Source organism: Microdochium trichocladiopsis (assembly GCF_020744255.1).
Source record: "Microdochium trichocladiopsis strain MPI-CAGE-CH-0230 chromosome Unknown B0I36scaffold_2, whole genome shotgun sequence".
In the NCBI taxonomy this organism is placed as follows: domain Eukaryota; kingdom Fungi; phylum Ascomycota; class Sordariomycetes; order Xylariales; family Microdochiaceae; genus Microdochium; species Microdochium trichocladiopsis.
Window position 1 is genome coordinate 1,678,490 of NW_025763545.1, and position 15,584 is coordinate 1,694,073.

General features: G+C 55.9%; 5 protein-coding genes across 5 annotated transcripts; 2 read left to right on the top strand and 3 right to left on the bottom strand.

Moving 5' to 3' along the window:
• The first annotated feature begins 616 nt into the window (after positions 1–616).
• B0I36DRAFT_314352 (uncharacterized protein) lies at positions 617–2,618 on the top strand. The gene is made up of 5 exons (XM_046152748.1): positions 617–1,358; positions 1,559–1,597; positions 1,742–1,795; positions 2,002–2,119; positions 2,284–2,618. Exons 1-5 carry the CDS (start codon positions 1,077–1,079, stop codon positions 2,376–2,378), a joined length of 588 nt encoding a protein of 195 aa, XP_046016695.1. The 5' UTR covers positions 617–1,076; the 3' UTR covers positions 2,379–2,618.
• Positions 2,619–5,897, bottom strand: B0I36DRAFT_283260 (kinase-like domain-containing protein). Its single transcript, XM_046151541.1, has 3 exons — positions 5,362–5,897; positions 4,828–5,286; positions 2,619–4,753 (listed from the first exon to the last, which is right to left on the bottom strand). The coding sequence occupies exons 1-3, from the start codon at positions 5,399–5,401 to the stop codon at positions 3,102–3,104; spliced, it is 2,151 nt and encodes a 716-aa protein (XP_046016696.1). The 5' UTR covers positions 5,402–5,897; the 3' UTR covers positions 2,619–3,101.
• A 218-nt stretch (positions 5,898–6,115) lies between these two features.
• On the top strand, positions 6,116–8,835 carry B0I36DRAFT_283263 (uncharacterized protein). The gene is made up of 2 exons (XM_046151542.1): positions 6,116–6,820; positions 6,898–8,835. The coding sequence occupies exons 1-2, from the start codon at positions 6,599–6,601 to the stop codon at positions 8,662–8,664; spliced, it is 1,989 nt and encodes a 662-aa protein (XP_046016697.1). The 5' UTR covers positions 6,116–6,598; the 3' UTR covers positions 8,665–8,835.
• Positions 8,836–10,063: 1,228 nt separating this feature from the next.
• Positions 10,064–12,366, bottom strand: B0I36DRAFT_403109 (uncharacterized protein; the record flags this gene model as incomplete). Its single annotated transcript, XM_046161746.1, has 4 exons — positions 10,064–10,804; positions 10,862–11,646; positions 11,916–12,089; positions 12,126–12,366. The coding sequence occupies 4 exons, from the start codon at positions 12,364–12,366 to the stop codon at positions 10,064–10,066; spliced, it is 1,941 nt and encodes a 646-aa protein (XP_046016698.1).
• A 798-nt stretch (positions 12,367–13,164) lies between these two features.
• Positions 13,165–15,335, bottom strand: B0I36DRAFT_380751 (beta-lactamase/transpeptidase-like protein). The gene is made up of 4 exons (XM_046160832.1): positions 15,306–15,335; positions 14,943–15,236; positions 13,880–14,877; positions 13,165–13,804 (listed from the first exon to the last, which is right to left on the bottom strand). The coding sequence occupies exons 2-4, from the start codon at positions 15,025–15,027 to the stop codon at positions 13,664–13,666; spliced, it is 1,224 nt and encodes a 407-aa protein (XP_046016699.1). The 5' UTR covers positions 15,028–15,236; positions 15,306–15,335; the 3' UTR covers positions 13,165–13,663.
• Positions 15,336–15,584: the final 249 nt, after the last annotated feature.

The window sequence follows — 15,584 nt, forward strand, 5'->3', positions numbered from 1 at the left end:
GGGAGAGAAGATGACGCCGCTGTGCAGATTGAAGCGGTGGGAATGCAATGCAATGCAGCGCGCAGGGCAGATGCGTACGTGTAATTATTGTCGGAGCGGAGGCGACGCCTCCGGTGTCAGGAGCTTGTTTCAAGACGGTTGCAATCGGGGGCAGTTGGTGTTTCGGTGTTGCCCCCCCTCAAGTTGGGGATGAGGAAATGGAACTGGATCTGGGGGGTTTCCAGATGGTCTTTGCGCTGCGCGCGCTGCGCGCGCAGCAACAGACAAAAATATGCTGCACTGCAAGACCCGGATTTTCTCTTCCGCACGTTGGATTGGGGGAAATGCGATGCTGTGGCCTACAGCCGCATTCCTACTCTCAAGGACTTGAAGAAGATGGCGCGTCTGACATGGCCAAGGGAAGCGTGGGTGTCACGTCGCATCTACCCAGAGGGGGGGGGGATGGGGGCGGAGGATGGAGGCTGTCTTCGATGAGTTGCAGGGGGTTTGAAATGGTGCAGCAACTCCAGACTACTTTCGACACAGAGTGGCGTGACATGCCGGACTGGAGCAGTCCTTGGCGAAGCCAGAAGCAGGGAGTGATCCTCGGGGAATAACAGTGCATGCGTCTCTCTGTGCGGGGGTTTCCGTGTCGCGGATCATGTTTGTCTCGTTTCTTGAAGCTTTTTGTTCCTCGTGTGCTCTTGGGATTGTTCAACTGTCCTGTCCAGATACACCACTTCGACTTTTGCAAACGGCTCTCTCTATCCAAAGCACCACCCTTCCAGCCAGTCCGGTACAGCAGCGTTCTTCACAAACTCGGTGGACGTTTCCCGTGGACTCTATATATCTATATTCCAATTCTCGCGACGACGACGTGGTAGAATAACTTTGGCCGAACATAAATCATCGCCGGCCTGCGCAGCGTCAACGTTTGGCGCAAACGAATTCAATCCAGTCGCCCAGCAACTCCAGGCCTAGGCCGAGGCACACGCTGTTTTCTTGACAGCACCAGTGACGACCTCCGCCTTGACTTTCCGTGCGAGCGAACAACAACCTTGGAAGCACAACATATAAAACGACAACATACAATCACGATGGCCTCCTCCGTCCTTGCCAGCCTCGCAACCTCGAGGGCAACAACCAAATTGAACGCATCCACCATGCACAACACAACAACTACAACAAGGACGAGAAGAGCACGTCTCCCCACCACAATGATCACCATATACACCACCATACTCTGCATCATGATGCTGGTCGCTGCCGCCAGCGCATCCCCCAGCAGCGCGGCAGGCAACGAAGAGCTGGTGGGCTCCATGGAGATATTCCCCCGCCAAGGCGCGAAGCCGGGACAGGTCCTCTTGGCGAATCTGCAGGTTCGTCGTAAACCCTCTCTCTCTGTCGTCTAGTAATGCACCATGGGGGGACGACGATTGCCCCCCTTCCCCCCTCCGCTCCCCTCCAAGAGTTCAGTCTGTAAAAGACATGGGAGAGGGCATAGAGGGAGGTGATCGTTACACAAAAAAGCCATGAAAGTGCTGACACCAGATCCTTTGTGTGTTTTCTCTCTACATAGCCATTCTCCGGAAAGTTGGGCGGGTTCTCAGCGCCACAGGTAAGTCCCATTTCCCTCGCCCACCCCCCCAAAGTCCATCATCACCCACATCAACCGGGCATGGAAGCACGAGAAACGCGGAGCGGCGCCGCGCATTGGTGCTCTCTACCACAGTCCGCTGATCAGTCATCACAACTCCTGCAGATCTCACAGTCCAAAGATTCATCACGGCCCTTTGAAGTCGACGGCAACACTTTTGTAAGCATCTCTCAAAGATCCATCACATCACCCAGCTGCAGGTCCGATCCAAGCAGTGAAGAACAAAGGGCTGGGGCAGGGCTGCAAAAAGGCCTCCGCTCCATTTCGCTCTCGGATCCCAGCCAAGAAAACAAATAAAAAGAACCAAAAAAACCAAACCAGACACAGGACTAACCACACCATCTTACGCGTGACTTCCACGACAGACCGACTTCGCCTCGGCAGCCGACCGCGCCTGCGACAACCAAAAGAACGAGTGCGCCGACGCCGCCAACGCGGGCCGCAACAACGCCTTCTCCGTGGGCGAGTGTGACAAGCAGAATGGTGCGTCCGCCGCCGCCTCCCCCGTACTCCTCTCCTCTCCCACCCCCTTCCCCCTGTTTCCTCAGCTACTCCTTCTCTCCACCATCATTATCATCATTCACTGTGTACTTTATCCCCCCCCCCTCTCGGGCTGAGAACTGATGCAATTTTCACCCAACGTGCAGAGCAGTGCAAAAAGGCCGCGACAGCAGCAAAGGATACAAATTTCGCAACCTTTTCGTTCGCCGACGACGAGAACGAGTATTTTTGCGAGGAATAAAACCTTATATATTTTTTTTTCGTCTTGGTTAACGGGGCCGGGTTCTCGTCGGGACTCCTTGTCCTGATAGCCTGTTCATGTACAGTCCGGGTCGCGGGAAGGAGAAGCCCACACCAATTCTGACTGCCAAGTAGTTGACGACACCGCGCAAAATTGCCAACCAGATGCTGGAATGCAAGCAGGTTGCGAACAGATAAACATTTTCTAGGCACATGATGTCATTCGCAGCGCCACGGCACTGTAGTTTTTATAATTTCATATTCATTGATCCAAAGAGTCCCGCTCTATCGCAGGAGTGCAGGTATGGTGTTCAAACACGACAGACCTCTTTTGTGCCTCCTCCCTTGTCCCCGGTTGTTCGTAAGATAAGATCAATGTCCGACACCATGACTCCACCGAGTTACTATAACGCAAGTCGCACGGAAATATGCGGAGAGATGTACATGAAAGAAACGCCCGCGCCCGTCGTGATATGTGTGGTACAGACCGCTCTCAACAGAGTGCAACGCAGGGCTAGAGTGAGGCATGGCGAACAATCGCTCGTCCTGTGCCTGTTGAGCAACTCTGAACCCCGAAATTTTCTCTGATCCCTCCATGATAATTCAAATCCCATGCAATCTCAAAGCTGTGACAAAGGAAAAGATATTAAGTGTTGATGGACTGCGTTGCAGCAGATGACGGGCCTCTTCTTGCCACGTCTTTATCGAAAATGCTAGTTGATGTCTAGCAGCGCGTCATAGGCTTTGTGCGCACGAGGAAGGGCGACGGCATCTCGTCCCTCTCGGGGTCCCAGACCGCGGCAGGTTCGTGCTTGCCCATCACACGTTCCTTAAAGGTGCGCTTGGGGCTCACGTTCGAGTTCTCGACAGGGCGTCCGCCTGCGCGAGCTTGTTGCAGCTCGACCAATGTGCGCCCCTTGACATTGTTCTTGGCTGCTCCTGTCTTGAGTCCAGACTCGGTCTCCTTCTTCAGTGATGATGTCCGCTGAAGACCACTCTCGGCGGCTAGGCTGGCCAGTGCAGCTGCTGAGGGGATCTTGCTCAGTCTCCTGTTAGGAGAGTTAGCGCGCTCCCGCAGAGCGCCATTGCTGTTGTGCGCACGAATCTGTGTGTCACCACCGGCTGATGCCGGAGGTAGAGATGGGATAGCTTTGTTCAGACCAAAGGCCCCCTGTGTCTTCAGACGGGCCACAGGTGCTGTTTTTGTTGACGTCAAGACGGGTCTGTTGGGGCCAAAAGGATTGGTCTTGGATCTCGGCATTCGTGTTGGCGAGGGAGGGGCGAAGCCCTCATCTCCAGAGTCATCAGACTCGACTTCGAGCAGCTCTGGCTCGCGGGACCCGCTCCTCTTCACGTCGTCTCCGAAGATTGAAGGGGCATTTGCGGACGGAGCTTTTGTGGTGTTGTTCCGGCGGGGCGAGAGAGACAGAGATGCAATGGCAATGGGTGACGGAGACGCCATCTCGACATCCATAGGGGTTCCGATAGGCGCGGCAATCGTAGCAGCGCGGTGGAATGGTGTCCTCGCCTTCTTGAATGTCGGTGCCGGCTCAGGCACTGGTGTAGGGGAGTCCGGGTCAAATTCGGTAATGTCGGTGGTTGACGGGAACTCGCCGTCTGTGCTCCCTGCGCCGATTGACTGCGGGAAATCTGATCTGGCGAGCGACGACGCGAGGTCCTCGTCGTCATCCTCTCCCTCTGTCGGTGTAGAGGTCTTCCTCTGCGCGTCCATAAATTGCTGCACTCTTTCGTCCACCTTTTGCTTCACCTCATGCTCGAACTGCGCCTGCAGCCGCGCAATCTCGGCGTTGACGTGCCGGTTGATCTCGAGCTGCGCTTTCGTCTCCCATTCCCGCCTGAGTGACGACTCGAGCTCTTGGCGCATGAGCTGCCTCTCACTGGCCATCTTCTGCTCCATGTCACGAATTCTTGAGTTCAGGGCCTCTTCTTTGTTTCTCAGCATGCGGCTGACCTCGACCGCTTCCTTCTCCTTGCGCATGAGGCGCACGACGGGCATGTTGAGGAGGGCGGCGGTGTCTGGCCGCAAGTCGGGGTTGACCTTGAGGCAGTCCTTGATGACGGCGAAGAGCTCGCCAGAATAGCATCTGGGTAAAGGCGCAATCTTGCCCTCCTTGATCTTTTGGACGAGCTGGAAGTGGGACTTGGCATTGAAGGGCGGCTCTCGTGTGCACAACTCGTACATGATACAGCCTAATGACCAGATGTCGGATTTGAGTGTGTACTTTTCGGCAGCGCAGATCTCGGGCGACATGTAGAAGGGTGTGCCGACATATGTGGAAGCAAAGTCGTGGGACTGGATCATCTTTGACAGGCCAAAGTCGCCAAGCTTGACCGAGTTGTCCTCGCCAAGGAAGACTGTGACATTCGGTCAGTACGTACTTACGTCGTGAGTCTGTGGCACCCATGGGTGGGCGGTTCGGAAGACTTACCATTCTCTGGCTTCAGGTCTCTGTGGAGGATTGTCATTGCGCCCGGCGGCGACTTTGGCTTTGCCACAGGGCCGAGGCCGAGGACATTCTTACCGACCTCCGGCGGGTCGACACCGTAGTGACACCGATAGAGGGCAGTGACGAGCTGCGAGAACATGCTCCAGACAAACATCTCCTCGGCGTATTGATTCTTGTGGGCCAGATCACGGATGACACGGCCAAGGTCGCCATTGCCGCAGTATTCCATGTACAGGTGGAGGTCCTGGGAGAGCTTGAGATGTTCGCGGTGGTAGTAGCCGACGATATTTGGGTGTTTGAGGCCCGAGAGGATCTGGAACTCGGCGTGGAGCTGCTCGCGCTCCTTCTGGGACATTTTGAGGTAGCTGATTTCCTTGCGGCAGAGGACCATGCCATCAGCTTTCCGGCGGACCTTGCGGATGACTCCGAAGGAGCCATGGCCTGTTGGGCGAGGGATCAGCCGTTAGCGGGTAGCCCGAGGCAGCATGTGCTGTCGTGGGGAGGGGAGAAACACACCGATCTTCTCAAGAACCTCGTACTTGTCGGACTCCGTCATGATGAAGCTTGAACAAGACGAAGCAGATGTGCCGCTGTGTGAGTTGGAGCTAAGGACGCATGAGGAGGTGCCGGCGGGGTGTTGTCGAGAGTGGGAGGGCGACGAGGCTGTATGTAAGTGGTAGGAGATGCTGGAAAGGCGAGGAGAGAGGCGGCGACGGCAAGCCCGGACGAGAAGAAGCGAAACCCTGTGTAGGTTAGTAGTGAGGCGAGATGTTGCGAGGATGGTTGGTTGTTGTGAATTGCGGAGCGAAGGACAGAAGGAGGCACGATCCGAGAGTTTGAAGACAAGCCCAGGCCAGGCGAGCAGACCAGGCTCGGTGTGAAATGCCTGGTTCACGGCAAGCGACGTCAAGCCGCCCTGTAGCCCCGGCCCCAGTGTCAACAAACCGCTCGTGTCCACGGCAACAACTGCTGCGAGACAGGGCCCCACCACCACCTGCCCCTGTCCCGTCTCGGGTCCAGCTGCTGACTCATCACAGTGCTCCCTCCCGTTCACCAGCCTGAGCTGGAGATCAAAAGGCTTCAAAGTTCTGCTCCGTGACTTGAGTACCAACACAACCCGGGTTTGCTGCGTTATGTAAGCCGCCGAGTAAGTATCAGCCGTCCGTCCCTGCCCCCATCGCGGGCATGTGAAAAGCTAGAACTTCGTGAGCACGCATGCAGCCTGCGGCTGTTTGATGCTGCAAGACTTGTTGCCATTCCTCGCAACCACGAGCGCTGTGGCCTGTCATGCCTTCCGGCTTGAGCTGCGATACACTATCCATGTCGAACTATTGTGAAAGCATTCTTCCGAGCGACTCGGTTGCGCGTCGGCCTTGTGGTGGTTTGCCACTCTCGCCAATCATGCATGGGCGGGTCTTGCTCCTTGGGCTAAGTCATCACTCGTCGAGACTGCAAGTGCTCGCAATGACTCTGCCCTCCTTTCCACGCAGTGCGTGACTCTCAATTTCCATCCTCGCATCCTATAGACAGCTGGTGCATTTCGTAGAAACCCCTCTCCTATCTCCATTTTCCTTTTATTTCCCTTTTTTGCGCTTTGCACCTCGTCGCCTCCCATTGCGCAGCAGCTGGCTTTGCTGGTGCCATTTCGTCATTCTTGGCCTCCATCCATTACGCCCGCTATCTCCGCCTGCAGGGACCCCACCTTCCACAGCATCAATAGCATCGACGAGGGACGAGTACAAGACTGTCGACCATGGTTCTGCGCAAGCACGAGCTGGAAGTAAAGCTCAAGGATGACCTGGAGCTCGTGCGCAGCGGTGTTTTGAGGGAGGAGAACCCCCTCGACACGAGTGAGGGATTCAACGAGCTGCTACAGGCTTGCCGCCGTGGCGACTTGAGGAGAGTGCAAGAGCTCATATCTGAAGGCGTGAATCTCAACGGTAAAGACAAGTTTGATTACACGCCTCTGATCATTGTAAGTTGAGCATGTGCACATACATCATTACCTAGCCAGCACCTGCACAAATAACGACGGCGCTGACCATCCCCCAGGCCAGCCTGTGTGGCCACTTCGAACTGGTCCGGCTACTGCTCGAATCCGGTGCTCTCGCTGAGCGAGACACCTTCCAGGGTGAGCGGTGCATATACAACGCTCTTAACGACAGAATTCGCAATCTCCTGCTTGAGTACGACTTCTCCAAGTCGACGGACCCCCTTCAGCCATGGGCCGCCCATATCACGTCGCTGCTGTCGCGGGAAACCCCGGCAACGTCGGACATCTCCCTGGTCGAGGGCAAAGACTCCTTCAGCCTTCACAAGTTTGTCCTGTCTTCACGGTCGCCGTACTTCCAGCGCAAGCTGGCTGAAACCCCAGAGACCCCTACGATGAAGCTGCAGACCTCGATACCGAGCGAGTCGTACGCGCTTGTGCTACGATATCTCTATCTGGGCGAAATCCCCAGAGATATCGTCAACCCCGGTTATACCATGAGGACAGAAGAGGAGGTCCTCAAGGGTGTTGACAAGCTCGCCAAGGACCTCCAGATCGATAAGCTGTGGGAGGCCATTTTGTCACAAAATGACCGCAGGCTGGCCAGGCAGCGACATCAGGACGAAGTCAACACGGCACAGAAACAGATTGAAAAGTTTTTCAGAGAAAAGGTTCTGGGCCACAAAATGACCGTCGACACGACGAAGGTCCAGGATGTTAAGTGGCCATATGGCAACGCGATGTTTGCGGACTGTCTGCTGCGTGCCGACGAAGCCGATCCGAATGGCGGCAGCACTCAGGACGAACAGGAGGCGCCATCCACGATAAACGGCATTCCGATTGGACCCGGTGCTGGCAAGCCGCAGACCAACGGAACAGCCAAGACGAGGAAGTCGGTCCTGTACCCCGTGCACAAGGCCATGCTCATCCGCAGCCCCTACTTTGAGACCATGTTCTCGAGCCAGTTCATGGAAGCTCAGACGTCAGATCATCTCCACATCATCCAGGTTGACTGCCTCCCAGAAGTGCTGGAACTGGTCCTGACCTTCCTGTACACGGAGAACGTCCATGTGCCGCTCGAGTACGCCCTGGACCTGCTGTACACATCCGACATGCTCTTCCTCGACAAGCTCAAGACCAAAGCCGCCGTCGCCATCAGCACCCTGGGGAGCGGCAACAACAATGTGCTCGTCGACAGGACGCACGGGCAGCAGCAGCCGAACCCGGACCAGCAGACGAAAGACGACGGCAGTGCCGTTCCCGGGGCGGTCGAAGTCGAGCCCATCAACGTCTACGACGTCCTCCACGCGGCATGGGACCTGCGCGTGCAGCGCCTCGAGGAGTTCGCCGCGCGGTATCTCGCCTACCGGCTGGAGGACTACATTGACGAGGACGACTTTGCGCAGCTCATCAACGAGTCCGCCTCGCGCCTCAAGAGTCGTGAGGAGACGGACACGATCGAGCTGCTGGACGACATCCGGTACTACCTCTCCGAGCGCTTCCGGCTGCGTTTCGAGGATGCGGGTCTGGACGAGATGCTGGATGAAGACGGCGAGATTGCCCCGGAGGCTGCGGAGGCTATGGCTGCGGCGGCGGCAGAGAACAGTGCCGTGAACGGTAACGCATCACCACCAGCGAAGGAGAATGGCGCCCAGGCTGGAGCTACCAATGGAGGAGGACCCCAGGCAACGCAGCTGATCCCTGGTACCACGGTGCGGACTCTGGACGGCGAGGTCGCGGCCGACGAGTTCGAGTCCGATGCCCTCAACTACCAGTTACTGCTGCAGAAGATCGATGTCATGCTAGATAAGCTCAAGCTGGATGCATAGATAGCGCGTGAAAGGTCTGGCGCAACCAGCTCAACAGCGGGACGCTTTCCTTGGATTATTTGGATCATGACACCTAGCATTACTAGACATAAACTCAATATACCACAAGCTCGAAACAGGAATTTCTCTGGAAGGCCACGATTCAATAGACTCTGAAAAGTTGCATACTCCAAGTCATACGTTCTGCAGGCGCAATTACGGAATGGAGGTTAGAGACAGTCGCCCCTGGGACTTGCTTTGCAGTTTGCTAGAGATCACGGGCATCGAAAGGACAAGAAAGGCATGCACAGAAAATGATATAGCACTTTGCCAGGAGCTGCACTGATACCTCGACGATACTTCACACGAAGTCCACCAGGCAGACGCAGAAGACAATCATCATGGAAAAGGACAAATAAGGTGAATGATATTGCACAGAGACAAACAGACGCAAATGCAAAGGAAGCAAGAACGCCAGAATCCCAGGACCGAAACAAAACAAAACGAACGCTAAAGCAGCGCAGAACAGAACAAGAAAACAACAACAAAAACTGATCCATACCCTATATGCATCCATAGATTCTTCCATCTTCCCGTCCTTCTATTCCATGCTCTTACCTCATCCTCCAATTCCGTCCTTCGCGACCCAGTCGCCTCTACTACCACCACCCAGAGGTTGGCCGCCTTCTTCCAGTGCGCCCGCTCATGCCAACCCCTGAGCACACCATGCCCCGTTCCAAGAAACGGCCGTATCCTCCCCAAGTGCGCCCGCTAAAGCCGTTCCTCGGAACCTTGCAGAGCCTCGTAGCTGACCGCCTCCATACTAAAGAGTGCGCCCGCTCAGGTCAGGTACGAGGCCCCTCAACGCGACTCTCTGTGCAAACACCCGTCACTCTCGGACCAAAAAACTGACATGGAGCTCATCGGCTCGAGTGCGCCCGCTCAAGTCAGCTTCCTGGCCATTGATCCTCGCCGACAGCTGGCATCGTGAGTGCGCCCGCTCAAGCCAGCCATCGGCTCGCTCTTCACACCCAAATCGGACATCCCGCTCAAGGACTAGCGGAATACCTCTCCAAGGTCTAACGTGCTCACCGCGCAAGCTAGCCCCTGAGCATCACCTAGCTACCACAACTAGTCGTGTGTCCCTTGACCGGGCTCTCAGCGTGCGCCCGCGCAGACTAGCAGTGGCAGCTTGTCACCATGCAAGATATTACAGGCTACTTACCTTCTGAAACCGGTGTGATCGATCTGGCCTCGATGGCAGGAAAAAAAGGCTTGCAACTAAAACTGGCGGCAAGAGCTCACACAGTCATCAGGTCATCAGTAAAAAGCACATGGAAGGGTGCCCAGACGGGAACAGTCAAAGTAAACAAACTCACTCGAAGTGGCGAAAAAAACCACAATCAACGACATCAAATACTCAGCCAAGGAAAGCATAAGCGAGTCCGGCACCAACAGCTGCCGCAGCGACGGCAACGCTGGCAATTGTCTTCCAGCCGAAACCAGACTGGCCAGCAGGCTCAGGAGCTGGAGTAAAGGCGGACTCGTAGAGGTTGAGTTGGGGGATCTGCTCAAGGTTGGCGGGAATGTTGCGACGAGCAGAGAAGTGAGAGTGCAATGATTGGCGAACAGGGCATGGTGTTCCTGGGGCCGAGCCGTCGGCCGGCTCGGGTGCAGCCATCATCTTCTTGCCGAGGATTGCTACGACATCAATAGCACTGAAGGCAGAGGAGACATCCTCTGAAGAATCCTCAGGCAGCTCTGGTGTCTTGGCAAAGACGGCTCCAAGATCGAACTTGGGAGGAGCCTGGACAGCGGCGGGTTGGACCAGGACATCTGCGGATTCTGGGACCTTTGGTTCTTCAGTCTTGCGAGCGCTGAGAACAGCCTTGATGTCTATGGGGCTGAAACTTCCAAGGGACGAGCCAGTGGCAGACTTGCCAGACATGCTGAAGGAGCCACAAGCGACCTCTGCTGGGGTCTGGGCCGGGTGTGAGACGCCCATGGCAGCATCAAAGGCAGTAAGGCTGATGGATTTGTCCTGGGTGTTGTCCAAACCGTGCTTCGCCTTGTGGTCTGCGAAGAGTTTGCGCATCCGGTGAAGAATAGAAGGAGTGAGGTCAAGGGCCATGATTGAGCGAGGCGACTGATACTCCTCATCCTGTTACCGAGTCGGGTTAGCAAGAGGTCGCGCGGATAGGTAGTAAATATGACTTACGATGATTTCGCGTGATGGGCTGTCCCATTCTGACCAAGTCCAGTCGTAGCGGACGTGATTGTCCGAGCGAGCACGAAACTGCTTGGGATCCTCAAACCAAGCTTTGTACTGCTTTTGCTCATGGGATGCGCTCGATTTGCGGACCGGAGACGATGGAGCAGGAACAGCAGGAGTTTCAGGGACCGAGACAGGAACGCCTGACGACTGGACAGGAGGACGGGTGGTCGGTGGCTTGACAACATTGGCAGCAGGAATGACTGGCGCCGGAAGTGGCTCAACTGCAGTGGTTTTGATAGGACCGGCGGCTACAGGAGCGCTTCTAAGGGCGAGCTCTGCCAAGGTTTCGGATGAGACTGAGCAAAGAGACAGGTCTGGTCTGGTGGAAGGCTCCCAGCTGGAATCATCCTCGAAGCCATCTGCCAGAGGAAGGGGACGTCGGAGGGGCATGGGGATTGGGTGGACAGGGGGGGAAACACCCTGCTTGGGCGTGCTGGCACGTTCTGGTGCCCCAATGGTGAAGCCTTCGAGCAAGTCTGAACCTTGCGAGCCAAAGGTGAAGTCATAAGAGTTGTCTGGGGCAGCAGGAGTGACAGCATAGCCAGCAGCTGTGAGCTTCTCACGCATGTTTTGCTGGTACTGTGAGGGAACGAAGTCGGCGACATCGATGGGATCATTGGACTCGTTCAATGTCAAAGGAAGAGTAGGATAAGCGAGCCGGCTGTGGTAGGTTGACCGAAGTTCAGCAGGAATCTTGACAATGCGCTTTCCTGTAGGGACCATCTGGGCTGGACGAGTGACAACCATTAGTAGAGGCCACCAGGCTTTGCCATCATCATGCCATGAATGGCAGACGCGCGCACATCACGGTAGTATGGTCAGTCTCATTTCCTCAGTGCTGTGTTAGTTGATGCAGCAAGGGTTCACTGGGTTAGTCAAGGACGCGAGTCCACACAGTTGACATCACGACGCGTCGGAGCGCAGGCAGCGAAGTGCGAATATGTAGGTAAGTATGTTTGATAGTAATAATAGTATTGTATATATGTAAGGAAGTAACCGGACAAGTTGCCACGGAGAGCCGAGAAATAGGAGCAGAAGGAGAAGGAAAGCAAGCAAGGCTGGTTCAAAGGGAGATCCAAGCTGGAGGCTGACAGACAGAAGGCGCGACGACGGGCACCGATGGAAGCGACGAAAGCAAACACGGCAGGCGCGATCTCACGACGTGACGATCCTGCAGCACAGGCACGAGAATCACAGCACGACTTACGCTGATGCGGGCACGAGGCACCCAGCCACTGTTGAACTTTTCTGCAGCGCAAAGTGCAGTCGAAAGCCTGTGCAGATGGGGGCGACGGCGAAGTGAGGAGCTGGGACATGAACCCAGGACGACTCTGGCGGTGACCAGCGAGAGACGCCGACGCGTTGTTGGGCATAGGGGACATGAACCCCTGACCTGCCAGCCGCGAGGCCAGCGAAGCCGACGATTTGAAGAAGGATGAAGGTTGCATTGCGAAGACGCGAGATGCAGAGCAAGTGTGTGAGATGACGGATGTGCTGAGAAGGTGCGTACGAAGAGTGAGAATCGAGAGACGGTGATGTTGTTGATGGAAGGAGCAGACGCGACGGCGGAGGCGTGGCGGTCGGCTTTGCTTTATACCTTCCTGGGGGGCCCGCCTTCCTTCTTCCAGAACGTCATGGAAGGCCGTCCAGGCACTGGCTCGTGGTGGGAAGTCACATGAAGCTCATGGAGAAATGCACAAGCTTGAAGAGTGGAGCGTTGGAGAAAGCTTAGCTTGTTTGGTCGGAGTTTTGATTCCGTGAGCCAATCTTCGCAGAGGACTGGATCACCGTGCTCACAAGGCGTCGTCGAGGCCGGCAAGATTATCCAGTGCGTATCTCCCCGTCAACAAGACCCCACGGACGAAACCATCATTGGACATCCTATCGGGCCCTCCACTTCCATCCGCCAGAGCGCCATAGATGCGTGGGTCATTGCTAGAGAAGTAGTCGATGGAATCGACCCAGTAAAGGCACGATGTTGGATCATGTGAAAAGGCCAGTGGTGACACTCAACTACCACACAGCAACGCCCCGCGTTTGGCCTCTAGAATTCTGGCCAAAGCTTGATTGAATGCTGAAGCTGGTCGGAACGTCGTTTTCTCACGTGAAAACCGGAGCATTTCCAACAATCAGGTTTAGCTCTTCCAGAGGATGGAAAATTCCTGTCGAGGCAGCGTTCGCAGCGCGGACGCAACGTTGCCGCGATCCGATAGGTCGGAGACGAATCGCTGGAAAGGATCCTTGGACGATTCTAAAACCTCGCTTCTTCATTTGAAACTACGGAGACACCCATCGAGCACATATCCGTTCTTTTCAGACACGTTCAGGCACAACAAGGCCCCACCCAACCACAACAGTTTCGTCATCACGAGAAGGACAGAACCGCACCATTTGCCAGACCATTGCGGCAGCAACCGACTCGATGGCTCCAGAAGCTAGCTCAACCCATCAAGCTTGGGTGACGTCGAAGCAGACCTTCAATCGCTAGTCCAGGCCGTGACCGTCCTGCCAGCATGATAGCTGGTGCGACACTCGAAAAGACACATCAGAACGACCATCGCCCGAAGATCAATGTTCCGGAATTATATATTGGGGAGAGAATACAGGGATTACCACGGCATTGCCTTCGCAGGGGCCCAAAAGGAGAGGTTGCGGCAACTGGTGTGGGGACACCAGGCTATGTAAATGATTCTATGGCACGAGCACGTGGTGTTCCAGCCCTACAAAGTTCCCCTTGACATACAGCTAGAGCTTTGCAGCAGCCGCCTCTCGCATCTTGTAGAGACCTTCTTCGAACAAGCCACAAAGCTCGGCCATTCTTGCATCCGCTGGTGGAAGGAGCTGGCCGGCGTAGAGCGCACAGAGCCCAGCCTTGCGATCACACCACTGGAAGAAAACTGGTTAGACACATTCCCGAAGTACACTTTGGAGGACTCGTGACGAAGAGACTGAACCACTTACCCATACCAGATTTGGCAGGCCGCCCCATGTCATGGTCCCCGCAAGCCTACCTCCTGGCACATCACCCTCATTGATTATGCCACCAAGTGACCAATCCTTGCTCACACTCTCGGGAATATTCCCCATGCCGTCCCGCACCTCTTTGATTCGGAGCAGCTTGTTGAGCTCGGCCTTCGCCTTGGAAGACAGACACGGCCGGAAGAACTCAGCTACACTCTCCTTTTTGAGCAGAGTCTCGTCTGTGTCGCTCGTGAGCATACCCTTGAGCACCTTGAGATAGTCCGTCGGGCTCGCAAACATGCCCGAGCCGCCGAAACACCCACCACGCGCATTAAACTGCAGCTTCGCGTTGCTACGCTTGACCTTACTCGGATTCTCTGGATCACGCTTACTCATGTCGGCCATCCGGGCCTGCAGGTCCGGCCTCGTGTGCATGTGGCTCGAGAAGACGATGTCCCTTGCGCCGACGCGGTTGAATATGTTGTCCTCAAAGTACTTCTGTAGTGTGGTCCCACCGCATGCCCGCTCGACGGCGACACCGGCCCAGTCGATCCCCGCGCCGTAGCACCATGACTCCCCGGGCTCGAAGACGAGCGGGTAGCCGTGCTGCGCCTCGACCGAGTTGCCCGTGAAGCTAGGCTTGGTGCGGTGCCAGGCGTGCCAGGCGAGCAGTTTGGGGTGCGTTTCGTCATATGCGAAGCCAGACGAGTGCGTGAGCAGGTGCCGCAGGGTCATTGTGTTTTTGTGCGGCACCAGCTTCGGGCTGCCGTCGTCGTTGAAGCCCCTGATTACGGGCAGGTCTTTGAGCTCCGGCAGGATGTCATAGATGGGGCCGTCCAGGCTCAGGAGGCCTCGCTCGCAGCACTGCATGGCGGCGATGCAGGTGACGACCTTGGTGCATGATGCTATCCACATCACGGCATCTGGTTTGAGGGGAGACTGGTCGGCTCCCTCGCGGACTGAGCGCTTTCCAAATGCCTTGCCATAGGTGAATTTGCCTGATACAGGAATGTGAGCACAACGAGAAAGGGTTAGAACACGGAAAAGCAAAGTAATGGCCTACCATGACGATCTGTCGCGAGGAGGACGGCCCCTGGGATCTCCTCCGCAGCACAGGCCGCCTCGATAGTCTTCTCGAAAGGTCGCATTGTTGCAAGCCCAGCAGGAAGTGCTTGCTCAAAGTGTTATGCTCAGGATGGCAACAGTCTGGGATGGACTGCAGTAGGATATTGTTCTGAACAGACGAGCAGGTGATTGCGATTGTTCAGTCCTGGCGAGTGAATCTGCCAATTTCTTGCTCCAGTACATGTTTTGGCGATGTCCGGCCCCAAGACTTGAGCCTCGGTTGCATTTTAGCCTGGGCGGGTGGGAGCTTAGCTTCAGGACCCCTGCCGGATATTAGTTCTTTTGCGGGGGATGCGCCAACCACTGTGGGGTAAGCCACCAGCCATACGGGGCATGACGGGCCGAGCATCTTGACTAGTTAGGGAGTTTGGTATGCTGAGATCTGGCTGCGAAGAGTCGTTTATTGGGTGAGTTTCGCGAATACGCCTTGAGACCGACAGATGGGCGTGGGCGCCACGATACTGACAAGGCATGTGCCGGACATTTATTGGTGGACTGCGCTGCTGGTGCCTGACGCCCCGACGATTCACGGCACGGGATTCGCAGACACAACGCCAAAGCGTCAACTCAATTCTGCGTG